At 49.2% G+C, this 19,329-nt stretch overlaps 1 protein-coding gene and 2 long non-coding RNA genes across 3 annotated transcripts in view; 1 reads left to right on the top strand and 2 right to left on the bottom strand.

The window, feature by feature from the left end:
• Positions 1-9,467, bottom strand: part of LOC309518146 — a 32,452-nt gene extending 22,985 nt beyond the window's left edge. Inside the window, exon 1 of the long non-coding RNA XR_014213358.1 lies at positions 7,930-9,467. This is a non-coding gene — a long non-coding RNA (uncharacterized lncRNA). The remainder of the gene's footprint in view (positions 1-7,929) is intronic.
• Positions 4,238-4,677, bottom strand: LOC309518131. Its single transcript, XR_014213338.1, has 2 exons — positions 4,582-4,677; positions 4,238-4,375 (listed from the first exon to the last, which is right to left on the bottom strand). It is a non-coding gene; the product is annotated as an uncharacterized lncRNA (long non-coding RNA).
• LOC309518044 (2-acylglycerol O-acyltransferase 3-like) lies at positions 4,545-18,653 on the top strand. Its single transcript, XM_082197837.1, has 7 exons — positions 4,545-4,661; positions 7,712-7,819; positions 9,476-9,546; positions 9,719-9,923; positions 11,469-11,640; positions 16,093-16,295; positions 16,849-18,653. The coding sequence occupies exons 1-7, from the start codon at positions 4,595-4,597 to the stop codon at positions 17,001-17,003; spliced, it is 981 nt and encodes a 326-aa protein (XP_082053963.1). The 5' UTR covers positions 4,545-4,594; the 3' UTR covers positions 17,004-18,653.
• Positions 18,654-19,329: the final 676 nt, after the last annotated feature.

The following is a 19,329-nucleotide window of genomic DNA, read 5'->3' as shown; positions in this document are numbered from 1 at the left end:
AGGAGGCTGTCCCCTCCCCCGCTCAGCCTCTCCTACAACTGCCCCCCCTCCATGGCAGCCATTTTATGACCAGCACCCATGGCACACCCCCAGCCCCCGGGGGACCTGCCTGGACCCCACCTCACCAGCCGGGAGCATATGGGGCAATGCCCCTGAGAGGGGGGGAAGAGACTTGCTAGGATAGACCGGGCCCAACAAAAAGAGGTTCTCATGAGCCCATGGTCAACATTGCAACAGGGAACACTGGCGCCTCATGAATCCTGAGGTATGGGCTGAAGATAACCCCCCAGGCATGGCTAGAAATATACTCCCCATGACCATCTGCTAATCCCGTAGCTGCTAGACAGTATCCCATCCCACGCCTAGCGGCAGAAGGGGTCTGGTTCCAGATTCTTCTTTGCTTTCCCCTTCGTTAACAAACAAACACAGTGCCCCCGCCACTGTCCCAGAAACTGGATAATCCTTTGCTGAATGGTTGGTAATACTTTGTCTCAAGTAATAATTTTGTGGGGGAAGACTACGGCCCTGATCCAAGAATGGTTGTTCAGCATACGGAATAAGGTTTTGACAAATGATTCAATCTCATCTGTTCTTGCTAAAGGCTGTTGCAGCAACAGCACATTATGGCTTGGATCTAAAGGCAGTACAGATTCATGCAAGTAGTAGGACATCAGTTTTGCATGCTTATCTCTTGGCTGCTATGTCACCATCCTGAACTGCTGGTCATACTGCCTGGAGCTAATTAGGAGCTACAGTCCCACAACATAAACCCAGAAGGCCAAACTTTACCCACCCCATGCTCTAAGCAAGGACCTCAAGAGTAACTTCTTAAAAGCAAGTGGAAGTTTTCTGGGAACTTTGTCAAAGTTTTTTTTTTTTTTCAGGTGCTGTTTCACTCTGGAAGCGTTGTAATCGCACCTTCCCAGCCCAGACAACTGTGACTGAGTCTGCACTAGGAACTCTTTCTGGCTGTAACCTAACTAGGTGCCTGACGCACTTGGCAAGGGCTTCAGAAGGGGGAGATAGTGTCTCTGCTCAAGAGCATGATGTGTATTGGGTGTGTGGAAAGATGGCTTATCATATCCTGCCAAAGGGATGGTATGGAGTGTGCTTTCCAGCCTCTTTAATTCCTCCCATGTGGATTTATGAGCTGATTGCCACTGCACCCCATCGGAGGAGACGCTCGGTTGACCTAGTAGCAGTTGCAGGAGGCAGCTCCCAAAATTGGGGTAAGGATCAGTGGCCTCCAAAAAGGATAGTGGCCCATTACGATCCGGCCTCACGGAATGGGGGAGAAAAAATCACAGGGGCAAGGGGGCCAATTTATAATTTAAACTGCATAATAAGACTCCAAGCGGTAGTAGAGATTGTCGCCAAGGCCACAGCCACAGCCCTCCGGTTAATCGCCACCCAGTTAGATGAGATGCACACCACAGTCCTTCAACTCCGCTTAGGGCTGGCCAGCCTAACCTCTCTGTGGCCTGGGACCTTCAAGATGTTTTTATTTGAAGACCGTAAGTTTCTCTGTGGGGCATACCAGGAGAGGCGGTCCCGTAGGTACGAGGGTCCTAGGCCGTAAGACGCATTTGCTCCATAAGACGCACAGACATTTTCCCTTACTTTTTAGGAAGAAAAAAGTGCGTCTTATGGAGCGAAAAATACGGTAGGTGGAAATCAGTCTTCCCCCTCTCCTCTCCTCCCGCCCCTTCCTTAAAAACCCTGCTCTTCCTGGCTGGGGTCTCTTTCCTCTCTCTCCCCACCCCCAGCCAACCCCCCCCCCATTCCTGGGTTATGGGTTCCGGCCCCACGCTGGGCCAAATATTCCTGCATTGCACGGGGGGGTAGACTAATGACCCTCCCCTTCCAGCTCTGCTATTCTATTATTGTATATATGGGCAACTTATGAACACTGATAGGATTGTAGAGCTGGAAGGGAACCCTGGGGGTCATCTAGTCCCCCCCCCCGCAATGCAGGATTCGTCGGAAGAATCGGGAGCCAGGAAGAATCAAATTTCAATAAAGAATGGGGAGAGTTTAAAATGCATTTGGAAAAAATTATTGTAAACAACTACAATCCCTCGTAGGCTTGACAGAAAACGTGTAGTAAAAATTCGAATCATGGATTGGAGTAAGGACTTATAATAACTGGAGTCAGGGAGGAGATGCAGGACAAAAATTGTAACCTAAGGGTCCACAAAGGGGGGGGGGAAGAGTCAAAGGAAATATGATGTTTGTATTTTGATTCTTTGTAAAATTGAAAATGAAAGAGAGGAACCTTTGGCCCCGCATGGGCTCGAACCCACGACCTTGAGATTAAGAGTTTCCTGCCATACCCTCCAAGTCTCTTGATTTTCCAGGGACAGGCCCAGAATTCCGAAGGCCCTCCAGGCTTCTGATGTTTATTTGTGGATTTTAATTGTGGGTGTTCATTGGATTTCATTGTTTTCATTGGATTGTTTTGATTTCTTGATATATATTTTTGTAAACCAGTGTTTTACCTTCTGTGGCTAATGTGCCATTAAATTGTAAACTACGTCTTATACAACCAAAAATAATACTGGGCTCTGATACATGAGTATAGAAAGGGATGATCTACAAGGACGTCTTGCTGGAGGTGCCAAAAGGAGAATGCCTCTTTGAAGCGTCTGCTTATGCAATGTCTGATGCTTACAGATTTCTGGAGGAAAGTATTGGGATATATAAATGCTAATTTGTAGAGAGGCTGCCCTGCCCTGAGGCAGGAAGCAATGTCATTGCCAGGAAAAGGTTTGCATAATTTCTACCTTGCCCCCCCCCCCCAGGCTCAGGTCAGCTTGGACCTCACTGCCCTGCCTGGCAGGAGACGGAGGAGGAGGGGGCGACCTTTGAACTGCCCCCAACACCCCCACCCACAGGGTGCTTCAGAAACCCGAGTGATTTCTCACCCTGTCTTTCTTCCAGGGGCACCTAAAGGCCATCAGGAGGAGCTGCGCTTGGTCCCTTTGAAAGGGAGGCAGCTGCAGCTGCGGATCCTCAGAGCACTCTTCACCTGCTCAGAGGCACTCTTTCTTCCCTAGAGCTACTGTGCCACCAAAGCTGTGATTCCTGCCTTGCAAGGGGTTGGGCTGGATGACCCCTGGGGGTCCCTTCCAACTATACCACTTTATGGTTCTACCAGAAGTCCCACTATTTTTGAAATGCGTCTGTTGTTTTGAAAACGGTTCTTCCCTGCTTTTTATGGCATTTTATGCTGCTCTGACCCCGGCTTTGGCTGGGGAGGGGGGGGATACAAATAAAATTTGATGATGATGATAATGATCATAGAATCATAGAATCATAGAGTTGGAAGAGACCACAAGGGCCATTGAGTCCAACCCCCTGCCAAGCAGGAAACACCATCAGAGCACTCCTGACATATGGTTGTCAAGCCTCTGCTTAAAGACCTCCAAAGTAGGAGACTCCACCACACTCCTTGGCAGCAAATTCCACTGTCGAACAGCTCTTACTGTCAGGAAGTTCTTCCTAATGTTTAGGTGGAATCTTCTTTCTTGTAGTTTGGATCCATTGCTCCGTGTCCGCTTCTCTGGAGCAGCAGAAAACAACCTTTCTCCCTCCTCTATGTGACATCCTTTTATATATTTGAACATGGCTATCATATCACCCCTTAACCTCCTCTTCTCCAGGCTAAACATGCCCAGCTCCCTTAGCCATTCCTCATAAGACATCGTTTCCAGGCCTTGGACCATTTTGGTTGCCCTCCTCTGGACACGTTCCAGTTTGTCAGTGTCCTTCTTGAACTGGACACAGTACTCCAGGTGAGGTCTGACCAGAGCAGAATACAGTGGCACTATTACTTCCCTTGATCTAGATGCTATACTCCTATTGATGCAGCCCAGAATTGCATTGGCTTTTTTAGCTGCTGCGTCACACTGTTGGCTCATGTCAAGTTTGTGGTCAACCAAGACTCCTAGATCCTAGATCTAGGATCCAAGACTCCTAGATCCTCCTAGAGATGATTATCTCCTAAAGCGCAGCTTTCTCCGTGGTTTGGAGAAGGGAGGCAGGCAGATGGGGCAATCGATCCTGGCACCCCAACCTTTGTCTTGTGGGCCAAGAGGGCGGGGCGGCCCTGGGATGAGGGCCAAGGGGAGGGAGCTGAGGGCCAGCAAGTCAGGTGCCAGGCAGGGCTGCGAGTCAAAAGAAAAGAATCTGACACACCTTGTCTCCTTTCGGAGGAGGAGAGCTCAGCCAGGTCCCCTTTGCCTCACCTGAGTGCCAGCAGCATCCTTATTGCCAACTCACCTGGCTACCAAAGTGCAGGTGGCAGAGAGAGACTTGTGCATTGCAGCCGCGGGCAAGACAACATCTTCTCCTGGACAAGTGAGCCTCTTTCCTCCTCTTCCTGCCCCACATGCTGCCCCCTTCCTGAGGGCACGGCTGAAGGGGAGCAGCTGGGCTTGGGGATGCAGGTCAGAGGCCACCTGTGCTGAACACACCTGCGTCTTCACGCTCTCCCTTCTGCCAAGGCAGGGGCCCCTCCTGGCTGCAGATCCCCCCACAACCCCCCCTGTAGATTCCCCCCCCCGGATCTTTTCCTGAGACCCAGGGTCAGAAGATGGCTCTGAAGAAACACCTGGAGGCTCTTAGCGTCTTCCAGTGGGTCCTTACCTTCCTCTTCTTTGGTAAGTTGGGAGCTGGGGTGGGAGGGAGGGAGGGGCAGGGGGTGCTCAGGGAAGAGGGGCAGCTTGGCCTCCTCCTCTTCCTGGGGCCATGGCCCTTGGGAGGTCCTCTGGCAGGCCAGGCCCCTGTAAGAAACGTAAATCTGCCCGTATTTCCTTATAGGGGACACAAGAGCCCTTATAGAGTCCTTTGCAGGTTCTCCATCGGTCGGAGAAAAGAACAGAGGCCAAGCAGAGAATATTGAGAAGCAAAGCAGCTAGTCTGATCTTTATTGAACTGTTGCAACAGGGTGCCCCCTTCACACACAGGAAAGGAGGAGGACCCTGAACCCAGATGTGCCCGCCCTCATATAGACATTTAAAATTGCCAGCCCTGGAGTCCAAGACCACCCCCAGAAACATCATGCCTACATCACAGAAAAGGCGGTCTACAGCAGAAATCTGAGTGCGTGGTTTACCTCCTGTCTGGCAGGTTACCTGTTAATGCTCACTTAACTGGATACCCTGGGGAGCCTGGCCAGTCTTTTGTAATGATAAATACTCAGTTCCTGGGCCAGGTCACAGGCTCACCCTATTCATACACAGACATACCCTTCAGACAGGATTTGTGAAGGAAAAGACAATGGGGAGGCTTTCCCATTTTCCTTCGACCTTGCAGAGAAAACATTTGGGCAGTTTGGGGGTCAAAATGGTTTCCGGGCTGTTTTCCTGTGCTGCTTCAGACATGTGGTTTATATATTTATGTACGTGTTTGCTTGGTACATTTATGAACATTTATTTTATATATATATATATATATATATATATATATATATATATATATATATATGCAGGTTTTGGTGTCTTCGGGTGTCTTCCCGTGTGAGAGTTGGGGTGTCTGTGCGACGTTTCGACGAGGTCTCACTCGTCATCTTCAGGCTGGTGCTTTCGGCTTCTTGTTACTGGAACAGAGCAGAGTCTGGTGTTTGAGTTCCTATAAATACTGTTGAGGGGTGTGGTGTATAGCCTCCAACGTTCTGGGCAGAGAGGAAGTTCCTAGATTAGTGTGCCTTTTCTTCTTTTGTTCCTTAATTACTTGAGGGATATCTTGGGTGATTTCATGAGTGATATTCTGAATACCACTGGGTGGGTCATTAAGTGTAGATTAGTTGCTAAAGCTTTCGTGTCTTGACCTCTTGAGCTTGTGAAGAGTTTTTCTGAGAAGATGGCTGTGCTGCATTTAGTTGTGCTCTGGCTTGGCTTCGTGTATAGGGGCGAGCTGTGGTTTTGTGCCTTGTGCCAGCCAGATCTGTGTAGGGATTGCAGGGGGGTGCAGCATCCGGAGGTGCCACTATAGTTTGAAGCCGAAAGCACCAGCCTGAAGATGACGAGTGAGACCTCGTCGAAACGTCGCACAGACACCCCGACTCTTACACGGGAAGACACCCGAAGACACCAAAACCTGCATATATATATCAAGGGCACTACAGACAAAATCAGCAAAATCCTCCATAAACACAATATCAAAACAGCCTTCTGCACCAACCAAAAAATAGCCAATATCCTCAGAAACCCAAAAGACAAAATCCAGCTGGAAAACCAAGGGGTCTATGAAATACCCTGCAAAGTCTGCCCAGCCACGTACATTGGACAAACAAACAGACGAATAAATGCACGTATCGCAGAACACAAGAATGCCGTCAAAAAAGAAGAAAAAACTTCCTCTCTTTTCCAACACATGAAAGAAACAGGACACGAAATTAATTTTGCAGATTCCAAATTGCTCTTTAACATGGAACATCACCACAAGAGAATAATCATGGAAGCCATCGAGATAGAGAAACACCCTCACAACATGAACAAGCGTGACGACACGTCCCGCCTGCCAGACATCTGGAAATTAGCCCTCCCCACAAAAACCGACACCAGAACCAGAGGCACACAGAACGCCGTCACCAATCAACCACACCAGACCCAAACCCAGACCCTCTCCACAGACATATTACAGACTCCATCCAGTAGCCAAACTATAGTGGCACCTCCGGATGCTGCACCCCCCTGCAATCCCTACACAGATCTGGCTGGCACAAGGCACAAAACCACAGCTCGCCCCTATACACGAAGCCAAGCCAGAGCACAACTAAATGCAGCACAGCCATCTTCTCAGAAAAACTCTTCACAAGCTCAAGAGGTCAAGACACGAAAGCTTTAGCAACTAATCTACACTTAATGACCCACCCAGTGGTATTCAGAATATCACTCATGAAATCACCCAAGATATCCCTTAAGTAATTAAGGAACAAAAGAAGAAAAGGCACACTAATCTAGGAACTTCCTCTCTGCCCAGAACGTTGGAGGCTATACACCACACCCCTCAACAGTATTTATAGGAACTCAAACACCAGACTCTGCTCTGTTCCAGTAACAAGAAGCCGAAAGCACCAGCCTGAAGATGACGAGTGAGACCTCGTCGAAACGTCGCACAGACACCCCGACTCTTACACGGGAAGACACCCGAAGACACCAAAACCTGCATTCCTGTACCCGTGAAAATCTACGAAAGCAAATATATATATATATATATATATATATATATATATATATATATATGACCTTAATTTTTTTATTTCACCCCCTCCCCCAAAAGCCAACCCCCCTCTTCTTTTCAAAGCACCTTTCCGCCAGGTGTGCCTGGACTAGGGAGTCAGCACCGCAGGGGGTTGGGCTAGATGACCCTGGGGTGCACCTTCCAACCTAAAATGTTCTTCTGGGTTAAGGGGGGCTTCAGATCACATCCTCGGGGGTCCCATGAAATTGGGGTTGTGGTCCAGGCAGGGCTCTGAATCCCAGTGAGGGGGGAGCGCTGCTCTTGCACTCAGAGTTGGAAGATATATCGATATATGATCCAAAACTGGTTTGAAGTCCACATTGTGATATTGGTTTTTTAAAAAAAGATTTTTTTTAAAAATAAATTTATTTATTTGGTTTTTCAAATCAGAATTTTGCAATCACATATGCAGCATACAACATAATAACAAGATTCCACAGAATCTCCTTTCCTCTCCTCCCCCCAGGTTCCCTTTTCTCCATTCTCCTGGTCTACCTGCTCTTCACCTCCTACTGGCCTATAAGCGTTCTGTATTTCGCCTGGTGGATCTTCGACTGGGATACGCCAGAGAGAGGTGAGTTCGATTCTCCCCAACCAGGGCTGGATTGGGGTTTGATGAGGCCCTAAGCTACTGATGGGGCCCTTTATATGTCCAGCTGTCCTTTGTCCACAACAAATTGTCACTGTTTTTTGAGTTGAATATATGCTATATGGTAATTGATGGACCTAATAAGTATCTAAAGCCATGCAAGCAGTCCATGCAGATCGTAAGGTAAAGGGACCCCTGACCGTTAGGTCCAGTCGTGACCGACTCTGGGGTTGCGGCGCTCATCTCGCTTTATTGGCCGAGGGAGCCGGAATACAGCTTCCAGTTCATGTGGCCAGCATGACGAAGCTGCCTCTGGCGAACCAAAGCAGCGCACGGAAACGCCGTTTACCTTCCCGCCAGAGCGGTACCTATTTATCTACTTGCCCTTTGACCTGCTTTCGAACTGCTAGGTTGGCAGGAGCAGGGACTGAGCAACAGGAGCTCACCCCGTCGCGGGGATTTGAACCGCTGACCTTCTGATCGGCAAGCCCTAGGCTCAGTGGTTTAACCCCCAGCGCCACCCGCGTCCCAGATGCAGATCGTAGGTATACTATATATAGAAATTATCAAGCCAGGGATAATTAAGGGAACAGGCTAGCAGGCAGGGCCCATGACTTACATCACAGGAGCTTACACAACACAAAACACTGTTCCTGTAGGTAGGTTTTGTTTTATTTGTTTTTTATCTTGTATTTCGGAAATGTACATCCAGGTTTTTTTCCTTTAATTTCTTTGGGGGCCCCCAAGCGACTGGGGCCCTAAACTATAGCCTGTTTAGCTTATAGGTAAATCTGGCACTGCCCCCAACCCTACCCAGAGGCCAGGTGAAAGGCGCCTCTCCTTGCCTGAGAAGGGTGCTCTGCCCCACACCCAGACCCACATAGCTGGAGCTGCTGTCTCGCCCTGCCCCTCTTCCTCCAACTCACCCCCTTCCCCTGGGGCAGCTTGCAACCATCCCTAACCTGTTTTCCTCACTGCTATTTACTATTATCTTTTTCCAAAACTGTTTCCAATAAATGACACAATGGCAGAAGGCATTTCATCTCTCTCTCTCTCTCTCTATGGAGGGCAGAAAAATCAGCTGCATTTATTTATGTATTTATCATTATTTTTTAAATTTTGCTATAAAAACACACACGAAATCCTGTAATTGACACGAATCAAAAGAACCCTCCCCAAAATATAACATGGAATCAGAGTTGGAAGGGACCCCAAGGAGCATCTTGCTCCTCATGATTGATTAATTGATTGATTATAATTTTATTTATACCCTGCCCATCTGGGTGGGCTGTCCCAGCCACTCTGGGCAGCTTCCAACACACACACGCAATAATAATAAAACATCAAGTATTAATAGTAACAATCAGATCCTACATAAAAAGTCACAATAACTTTAAAATGACTTACACCAAGTAAAGCAATATGCAATAATCCATTAGAATCTAATAATAAACGTTAAAATTAAACACCAGCAAGTCATAATTAAATGAATTTTTAAGCACAGGTTGGGTGGTAATCCGCCAGGGATTCCCCAGTTGTGATTCCTGCATTGCAGAGGGCTGGGCTGATGACCCTTGGGGGTCCCCTTCCAACCCCACAATTCTCTGACTCTGTCCCCTGCCTGAACACTTGTCTTCGCAGGTGGGCGCCGCAGTGACTGGGTGAGGCGCTGCAGAGTCTGTGAGTTCCACCGGGATTATTTCCCCATCAAGGTATGAGAAGGGGGCTGGCAGGGCTCCCGAAGGATGCCCAGGGTCTATGGAACCCCTGGAGACCAGATCACGGACAAGGAGGAGGCGGTGGCTGTCAAAGGCTGCTAGCCTCTGAATGTGACATTCAGGTGGGGGTCCAAATGCCAAAGAACTTGCCCCTCTTGCCTTGCAGCTGGTGAAGACGGCCGAGCTGCCCCCGACGCGGAACTACATCCTGGGCTCCCACCCCCACGGGATCATCTGTGCGGGGGCCTATTCCGCCTTCTGCACCGAGGCCACGGGCTTCTCCCGCACCTTCCCTGGCCTCCGCCCCAGCCTGGCCGCCCTCACAGGACTGTTCCGCATACCCGTCTACCGGGAGTACATGATGAGCTCAGGTGAGGCCAACGGGGCGAGGAATGTTTGGGGTGGGGAAGTGGGGTGGCCCCTCCCCTAAGGATCATCTTCAAGAACCCTGCCTGGCCCATCCAATGGGGGGAACCACCCCCGTCTCAGGAATGCCCTCCCAGTGCCCCTGGGAATAGAATTCCCCAGCAGGAATGTCTGTTTTTCCTCCCATTCTTCGCTCCTGTGCAAATGAAAAGGGGCGTTTGTTTGTGCAAATGATGATGGTGATGATGATGATAATTATTATTTATACCCCGCCCATCTGGCTGAGTTTTCCCGGCCACTCTGGGTGGCATCCAACAGAATATTAAACACACGATAAAACACCAAACATTAAAAACTTCCCTAAACAGGGCACCCTTCAAAGTCAGATACCGTAGATTCTGGCATATAAGATGACCTTTTAATCCTGGAAAATTCCCCCCAAAGTCACAGGTCGTCTTATACGCTGGGTATGGGTTCACTGTGCAGCGGCAGCGAGTGGCAGGCTCTACGCCGGGAGGAAGCTGCCCAGCAATGCTAAGCTGGCTTTGCTGGGGGGCTTCCTCCTAGTGTGGTGTGGAGCGTGCCACCCACTGTTGCTGCCCAGCAAAGCTGCCGCGTATAAGACTGGGCCTATAAGTCAACTCCCTGAATTGGCAGCTGCCCAGTCGCCTAATACACCGTAATCTATGGTAATTGTTTTTCTCTTTGACATCTGATGGGAGGTCGTTCCACAGGGCGGGCACCACTACTGAGAAGGCCCTCTGCCCTGTAGCTTCACTTCTCGCAAGGAGGGAACCACCAGAAGGCCCTCGGAGCTGGACCTCAGTGTCCAGGATGGATGATGGGGGTGGAGATGCTCCTTCAGGTCTACTGGGCCGAGGCCGTTTAGGGCTTTCAAGGTCAGCACCCACACTTTGAATTGTGCTCGGAAACGTCCTGGGAGCCAATGTAGGTCTTTCAGGACCGGTGTTACATGGTCTCCCAGTCACCAGTCTGGCTGCTGCATTTTGCATTAGTTGTAGTTTCCGGGTTACCTTCAACGGTAGCCCCACGTAGAGCTCATTGCAGCAGTCCAAGCGGGAGACAACCAGAGCATGCACCACTCTGGCCAGACAGTCTGCAGGCAGAGAGGGTCTCAGCTGGTGTACCACATGGAGCTGGTAGAAAGCCGCCCTGGACACAGAATTGACCTGCGCCTCCAGGGACAGCTGTGAGTCCAAAATGACTCCCAGGCTGCGCACCTGGTCCTTCAGGGGTACAGTTGCCCCATTCAGGACCAGGGAGTCCCCCACACCTGCCTGCCTTTGCCCCCCAAAACAGTACTTCTATCTTGTCAGGATTCAACCTCAATCAGTTAGACACCGTCTCTCCTCCAACCACTTCCAGACGCGCTGATCCTTTGCCAGCGACCCTTTTGCCCTTCAATAGACTCACAGACTTTCAAAGTTGGAGGAGAATCGCGAGGGTCCTCTAGTCCAACCCCCTGCAAAGCAGGGAACCCCTGGAAATGTTTCACACCCACAAGCACCTTTGCTTTCTCCCACTTCCAGGGATGGTCCCAGTCAACAAAAGGTCCCTGGACTTCCTCCTGAGTGGCCCCCCCGGGCACGCGGTGGTCATTGTGGTGGGGGGCGCGTCCGAGTCCCTGGACAGTGTCCCCGGAGAGCATCGTGTCTGCCTTCAAGGGAAGAAGGGCTTCGTGCGCCTGGCGCTGCAACACGGGTAGGGGCACCGAGGGGGCAAGGGAGGGTCCGGGGAGCGTGTTAGGCGCAGGTCAGCAATATATTGGGCCCAGTGAGCACGGCAGTGCTTCCTGGTGGATTTTGCCCCAATGAAGCAATTGCGAGAACGGAAGGTCCCTGCCCTTCCTTGCTGTATAATTTCTCATTACATTTTTCTTATGTTTTCACAATAACCTTCCTTACAAAAAATTCCACTGTTCCATAAGTGGACTTTCCACCTACACAGTGTTTTTACTCAGAGCTACAGTGCTGTATCTTCATCTATTACAAAAAAATTAGTACAATTATTTTGTCATTTTTATTCTGCTGCTTTTATCTTGAATTCTGTCCGTGATTTCATTTGACTGTAATGTTTTTTAAGTAATCCACAAACGGCCTCCACCCTTCTGTAAAAAGTTAATCATTCTGATCTCTTAATTTTGCTGTGAGCTTTGCTATTTCTGCCTAGTCCACGTCTTTCAAAAGCCACTCCTCCTTCGTTGGGGCCTTCACTTTTTCCCAATTAAGTTTTCTCTTAATGTATAACAGGCCGTGGATTCCATATGCTAAAGTCCCTGACTTCCCACAGCCTATCCTCCCTCGCAAGGTTCTTGGTTGGATTAAATGCTCTCCCTGACCCGACATTCCTTCTGTGAGTTATGATCCGTAATCTGTTCTGTTGAACGTCTGTTTCGACTGCAAACAGGTGAAGTTCTTTGGCGTCCAGCACTCTTCCGAAAAATCAGCTCACATAACAAAGCATAAAGCCCCATATTTGAACACCCCTCCAGTGACAGGACGTAACTTCCCGAGCTATTAACCCTATAAGCTCTGGGTCTCCTCACACCCCCTCCCTCTCGTCCTGTACCACTGGGGTGAATGTAAGTACTACCACTTACCCCAAACACAACCCTTCACAGAACTCCCTGTGTCTTTGGACGCTCAAAGGTTTAGTGAACCCATCTGCCAGATTCTTCTGGCTCAGACAGTATTTCAGATTTACTAAGCCTGTCTGGACACTCTGACATACATTTTGGAAACATATGTCTAAATGTTTAGTTCTGTACTTGAACTGTCCAGACTCTGCCAACGTCAAACAGGGTTGATTGTCTTCCCAAATGGTGATGGGCAAGCAACACTCCCCACAGATCTCTTGGACCAAACACTTGTAGAACTCCAGTTCCCTACAAAGCTCTGACAATGCACTGAATTCAGCTTCTGTAGAGGAAAGCGCAATGAGACTTTGCTTTCAGGACTTCCACCCAACTAGAGATTCTCCAAACTTCACTACCAACCCAGACACTGATTTCCTATCCCCAAGATTTGCCCAATCACTGTCAGTCCAGCATGTGAGCAGTGTGTCACCCTCAGCTGACAATTTAAGGCAGAAACCTTTGGTATCCTGCAGATACCGCAGCACTCTCTTTATGCCATTCCAGGCAGTCACGCTTGGCTTTGTAGCTTCCCTGCTGAGCAGATTTGTAGCAAACGCTATGTCTGGTCTGCTCCATTGGGAAAGATACAACAAACTCCCTAGAGTTGACTGAAGGATCTCAGCGTTTTCGAACTCAGAACATTCCCCGAGCTGACTGTCTTTCACATAGCTCGTTTCCATGGGTGTTCTGATCCCTGCACACTCAGCCATCCTGAACTTCTCAAGCAACTGCTCAATTTCGCTTTTCTGACTGAGCAAGAAACTGCCATCCTTGGTTCTATCTATCTGGACACCTAGGTACACCTTTAATGGTCCTAGGTTCTTGAGTTTAAAATGCTTTCTAAGCTCTTTGGCAAAACCTTGCACCTGTTTACCTGTCTTAGCCACATGTATGATGTCATCAACAAAGACCAACACTGTGTCTCTCCTGACCCCTTCAGGTTGTTGTTGTTTAGTCGTGTCCGACTCTTCGTGACCCCATGGACCAGAGAACACCAGGCACTCCTGTCTTCCACTGCCTCCCATATTTTGGTCAGACTCATGTTTGTCGCTTCGAGAACACTGTCCCACCATCTCGTGCTCTGTCGTCCCCTTCTTCTTGTGCCCTCAACCTTTCCCAACATCAGGGTCTTTTCCAGGGAGTCTTCTCTTCTCATGAAGTGGCCAAAGTCTTGGAGCCTCAGCTTCATGATCTGTCCTTCCAGTGAGCACTCAGGGCTAATGTCCTTAAGTATGGAGAAGTTTGATCTTCTTGCAGTCTATGGGACTCTCAAGAGTCTCCTCCAGCACCAGAATTCAAAGGCATCAATTCTTCGGCGATCAGCCTTCTTTATGGTCCAACTCTCACTTCCATACATCACTACTGGGAAAATCATAGCTTTAACTAAACGGACCTTTGTTGGCAAGGTGACGTCTCTGCTTTTTAAGATGCTGTCTAGGTTTGTTATTGCTTTTCTCCCAATACCCCTTCAGGTACAGACAGCTATCTGCAAGACTCTTCCGGAAACTCATACTTTCCAAAGTTTCATTCAGACACAAATTCCAGTTTCTGGCCGATTGCTTGAGGCCATAGATGGATTTGTGTAACTTCAGCACTACATGTGGCTTATTGCCCTCGAACCCTGGAGGAGGTAGCATGTAGAGACTCGTCCTTCAGATCTGAGTTCAAATAAGCAACATCCACATCAAAATGATGTACCTGACAACCCCTCTGGGCAGCAACTGCTAGTAGCAAGTGTAGAGTTTCACTCCTAGAAGTTGGAGCATACACTTCAGTGTAATGCAGCCTTTTTCTCTGTGTGAAACCTCTAGCAACGAGCCTAGCTTTGTACTGTGGTGCTCCTGTTGCTATGGGTTTAATTCTGTAAACCCAATGACAGCTCACGGCCTGTTTACCTGCCGGCAGTGTTGTGGTGGAGAACACACCTAGAGACTTCATTGAGTTCAACTCGTTCTCCATTGCCTCATGCCATTTCCTGGCTCCTGCCTGAGGCAACTGTTGCACTTCCTCAAAACTCTCTGGTTCACATTGAGCCAAACCAACCCACACGCTAGTGACTGAGAACCTTTTGGGCGGCTTCCCTTTCGTAGCGCATGCAGAACGCCTTAGCACTACGTCAGATGCCCCCTCTCACCCTGAGGTACTGGGACCAGCACGTGTGTCCTTGTGTTCAGAAGACTCCCCCTCTGACTGACTGCGTCTTTTGAACTTAGCTGGACTGGTAGGAGAAGTTGGTGCACTCCGAGGCTCTTGCTTAACAGCTTCTGGAGATGGCCATTCTTGCTCCTGCTCCTGGTCAGGGGCCTGATCCTCAGCAGGTTCAGTTACTAACTCTCCCTCTTCAGCAGAGTCAAGCAAACTGAGAGAATGTCAGGATTCCCATGGATGACTGCGATAAAAATGAATGTATTGCCTAGAATGTTGTTTCTGTTTCAAACATTGCAAATTTTGGATATAATGGAGTGCTTCAAGAAGTGGCAGAGAGATATTTCTAGATTTGTCTGGCAGGGCAAGAAGCCCAGAATAAAATTTAAAATACTAACGGATGCAAAGGAAAGAGGTGGATTTGCCCTGCCAGACCTTAAAGCTTTTTGCTGGTTGAAAGAATGGCTGCTTCTCGAAAACACAGACATTTTGGATTTAGAAGGTTTTAATAATGTATTTGGATGGCATGCATATTTGTGGTACGATAAGGTCAAAGCACACAAAGCATTTAAGAATCATATTGGACGCATTCCTTGGGACTGTTTACGCAGGTGGGTCTCCGAGCCACAACGATAACGTCTCGTAGCAAAAGCCTTCACGGTGTCCTCTTTCACTGCACCCCACTCTTGGAAGCAGGACTGCCTGGGCCAGTGTGCCCCTCTCTCTGCCGATGTTCCTCCTCATCCCATAGGCGACCCGAGACAAACTGCAACGTTAGGTCGGCAAGGGGCATGGCTTCTAGAGTTAGGTACAAATTGTCATAACTCTTGTCTAGTGAGCTCAGAAGAATGTAAACTTTCAAATCTTCTGGAAAATTCACGTTTAACTGTCTCAGTCGGTTAAACACAGCCACCATTTTTGTCACATGTTCTTTGATGCTGTCCCCTGGACGTAGCCTCAACACAAACTAACTTCTGGCAACATTGATTTTGGCTCCTGCTGTGGTTCTGTGATGGATTCTCTCAAGAGTTTGCCACATTGCCTGGGCGGCTGACTCCATAACCTGTGAGTTATGAGCCATAACCTGTTTTGTTGAACGTCTGTTTCGACTGCGAACAGCTGAAGTGCTTTGGCATCCAGCACTCTTCCGATACGCCGCTCTGCTCCTCCTGGCTTCAGCAGAGCATAACAGATAGCGTGTGTGTGTGTAGGAATCTGAGCCATGAAGAAACCCTTGTACGAAGCTCCTTCTAATCTAAGAAGCGATTTATTGTACAGCAGCAAAATAAATCAACGACCTGGGAGAGCACGGTGACATGCTGTCTCTCTCTCTCTCTCTCTCAAAACAGAAAGTAAATTCTTCCTTCTCGCAGGGCTGACCTGGTGCCCGTTTACACCTTTGGGGAGAACGACATTTACCGACAGATCCACTTCCCTGAGGGCAGCTTTGTTCGCCGCCTCCAGCTTGGTTTCAAGCAGCTGATCGGCTTCGCCCCATGCCTCTTCAGCGGGAGGGGCCTCTTCTCCAACACCTCTTGGGGGCTCCTGCCCATGGCTGCCCCCCTCACGGTGGTGGGTAAGGACCCAAAAGGCTCCTCGTTCCTTCCTTAGCCTTTGCCCTGCACCCCAAAATCCCCCCAACTCACCAACCTGATTGCAAAGAGCCACAAACTCTTCAGCATTGTATAAAACAGCAGGTTCTGGTGCATCTCCCTTCCGCCCTCTCTTAGAACTGAATCGGAGACCTGTGGAGTTGAATGGGACCCCCAAGGGTCATCTAGTCCAACCCCTCTGCAATGCAGAAATAAAACGAGCCGCCTCATTTTATTGGGCTTGCTATGGAGGGAGCTGCCATTGTGTGCGTGCGTTCTCACTCACTCACACACACACACACCCCGACTTCCTTCTCCCCTTCCTTAGAGGTTTCTAAGCAGAGGTTGGTTGGCCATTAATCAAGGAGTTGGGCTAAATGACCCGTGGGGTCCCCTCCATTCCTGCACCTAAGCCACCCTGAAACCCAAGGCCAGGGTGCAAAGCTGCTGGGGTGGGGATGCCCTGGCTGCCATGGGTGGGGGGCGAGGGGTAGAGCAGACCCCCCCAACTGTCCATGCTTCTTCTCCTTCCTGCAGTGGGGAAGCCTATCCCAGTCCCACTCCGCCCGCGCCCCACCGAGGACGAGGTGAACAGCTTCCATGCTCTCTACATCGAGGCCCTGAAGGAGCTCTTTGACGCCCATAAAGAATCCTGCGGCCTCCCGGCCTCCCAGCAGCTCCTCGTCACCTAGAGGGACCCAGACTTGACCCGAAGCAGCATCAGCGGACACAAGGTTGTGATGGGGGGAGACACGCGGGAGTCTTTGCCCCCCTATCCCCATCTGTACACACTGATACAGAAGGGGGGCATGTCTTCTTCACCCTTCCACCGGTCACCAGAGGGTCCAAGGCAATGACCTCAAGGGCACCCAGCCCCACATGGACCCCTCAGCCCCCACACCAACCCAGACTTGACCCGAAGCAGCCTCAGGGGACGCAAGGTTGTAATGGGGGGGAGACACGTGGGAGACTTTGTTCCCCCCACCCCGTCCGTATACACCGTTTCCAATAAAAGGCGCCGTGCCTGATGTCTGATCTTGGGTCCTTGGTGCCCGAACTCCCTCTTTGTGCCCGCCTGCGGAGCCCAAGGCTGGTTGTCTCATTCACACGTGCATTATTAACCCGAGGTTTGCAGAGCCTGGCAGCCAAAAAAGCAGGCCGTGGCCCTGGATCTGTGGTGCAGGTTTGAGGGGGCTGCCCACATGCCCCTCAGGTGAGTGGTCAGGAACTTGTCTGCCTGCAAGAGAAAAGATCATTCAGACATGCAGGCCCAGCTCTTACTCAGAAAATGGGGGCCCTGCTCTTATGGTCCAGGAAAAAGAGGGAGGGGAAGCAGGGCTTGGGGATCTGTTTGCCCGAGTGGCTAGAGGACCCTTCTCTGACTGCAGGAGCAACGCAGGACATGCCTGGGTTGGGTGGAGGCAGGGCGGGGGGGGTGCGCCAGGAGTCTCAGGACAAAAGGGATGGGAGAGAGGGCCACGGTTCAGCATTCCCCTTTGCCCACCCATAGTATGCACTCTGTGCATGCCCCGAGGCAACCCCCAGTTTGCACCCTGCTGAAGAATAGCTTTGGTTCCTTTTGGAATGGAAATCTGGGCATTGCTGCAGTGGACAAGTTATCCCCTGAGGTCCTCATGCAGGTCAGAGAAATAAATGCCAGCAAAAAGCGGCTGTTCAGCCCCATCGTCCTTTCGTGGTTGCCAAGGTGACTTGAAATCTGGGCATCCCTGGTTGCAGTGCGCCCCGTGAGGTCCTTCCACCAGTCAGGATAAATCAAGAAACCGCACCCAGGTATAGGAAAGCAAGAAGCAGCTATTAAGCCTTGTCCTTATTGTTGCGATAAGATTTCAACCTCTAAGCCAGGAAAGAATAAGTCCCAAACAAAGGCATGTAACTCCTTTTAGAAGTTACATTCCCCCCCTACAATTCATTTCAGAGAAGCTTCATTCAAACTTCATGCCCTGCCGTAAAACAGGTGGAGTGACAGACATTTGAGTCCATGACCTGTCAGCTGTCAGTCAAGGTGTCAGTGTATTGCCTGCCTTTTCCTCTCGGAGCAAATATTTTACATTCCTTTTGGCATTACAGTTATGTCAGCTCAGTTCTGCTCATCCAGTCTCTTGTGCCAATATTGTGAGTATACAGTATGATTTTCTGTCTTTCCCTTTATCAGGTGTTGCCCATTGACAGCTGAGAGGAAAAGGTCCGAGTTGGTGCTCTTCTGCTTCTGGGATCATGGCCACCCCTTCTCTACCCAGCACTGCGGCTCAGAAACACTTTATTTATGCTTTTGTATTTCTTGTTTTACCCTCCTGTACAAAATAAAACAGTTTGTTTGGATATTTACAGTGTTTTCCCATTGCTTTCCATTCATACAACAGGGTTTTATTGACTTAACTGATGATTTCCACAAACCTGGGAAAGCTCAGTCGGTAGAGAAGGACGTTAAATAAGTTGGAGTTCTTGTTATTAAATACACCAAGAAAAAAGCGCACCAAGAACTCTGGCCAGTATAAGTTTCAGTAGTGGGAGGGGTCCCTACTCGCAAATCAATAGTCACTTGTAACAAAAACTAATCCGTTCAAAAGTATGTATTCTGACAAGGATTACAAACTCAAATAGAGATTACAAACTGAAACAAAGATTACAAACTCATAAGGATATGTATAATACAATGATTCGTTACAGTATTAGAGATAAGAGTTCATGAGTAGAGAAAAGTTCATGTTAGTCCATAGTCAAATTTGACGGGAAGGTCTGAGTTTCAATCACTGAGCAGAAGTCAGAAGTCAATTATGGATCAGAGACCAGGACAGGGCCCTGTTTCGACGTATTCATCTTCATCAGCTAATTTTTAAAGGGTCGCCTAAGTTTGAAGAATTCGTGTAAATATATCCTGTTATTTTCTATGTTTCTCAGAGATAACAACTCAGTGTGGGCAGATCAACCTGTATCTTGAGCTTTTCTGTAAAGCAAAAGATTCCCGTGTTGCACCGGGTTGGACTAGATCAGCATTTT

The sequence above is a fragment of the Podarcis vaucheri genome, assembly GCF_965113315.1.
Source record: "Podarcis vaucheri genome assembly, chromosome: 13".
In the NCBI taxonomy this organism is placed as follows: Eukaryota; Metazoa; Chordata; class Lepidosauria; order Squamata; family Lacertidae; genus Podarcis; species Podarcis vaucheri.
Note: the sequence above shows the minus strand (reverse complement) of the source record. Positions and strands in the feature narration are given on the sequence as shown.

Excerpts from the sequence above, each read along its gene's own strand:
- LOC309518044 (XM_082197837.1), top strand. The coding sequence starts at position 4,595 with ATGGCTCTGAAGAAACACCTGGAGGCTCTTAGCGTCTTCCAGTGGGTC. Across the intron at positions 4,662-7,711 it reads CCTTACCTTCCTCTTCTTTG|GTTCCCTTTTCTCCATTCTC; the intron begins GTAAGTTGGGAG and ends TCCTCCCCCCAG. Across the intron at positions 9,924-11,468 it reads GGAGTACATGATGAGCTCAG|GGATGGTCCCAGTCAACAAA; the intron begins GTGAGGCCAACG and ends TCCCACTTCCAG.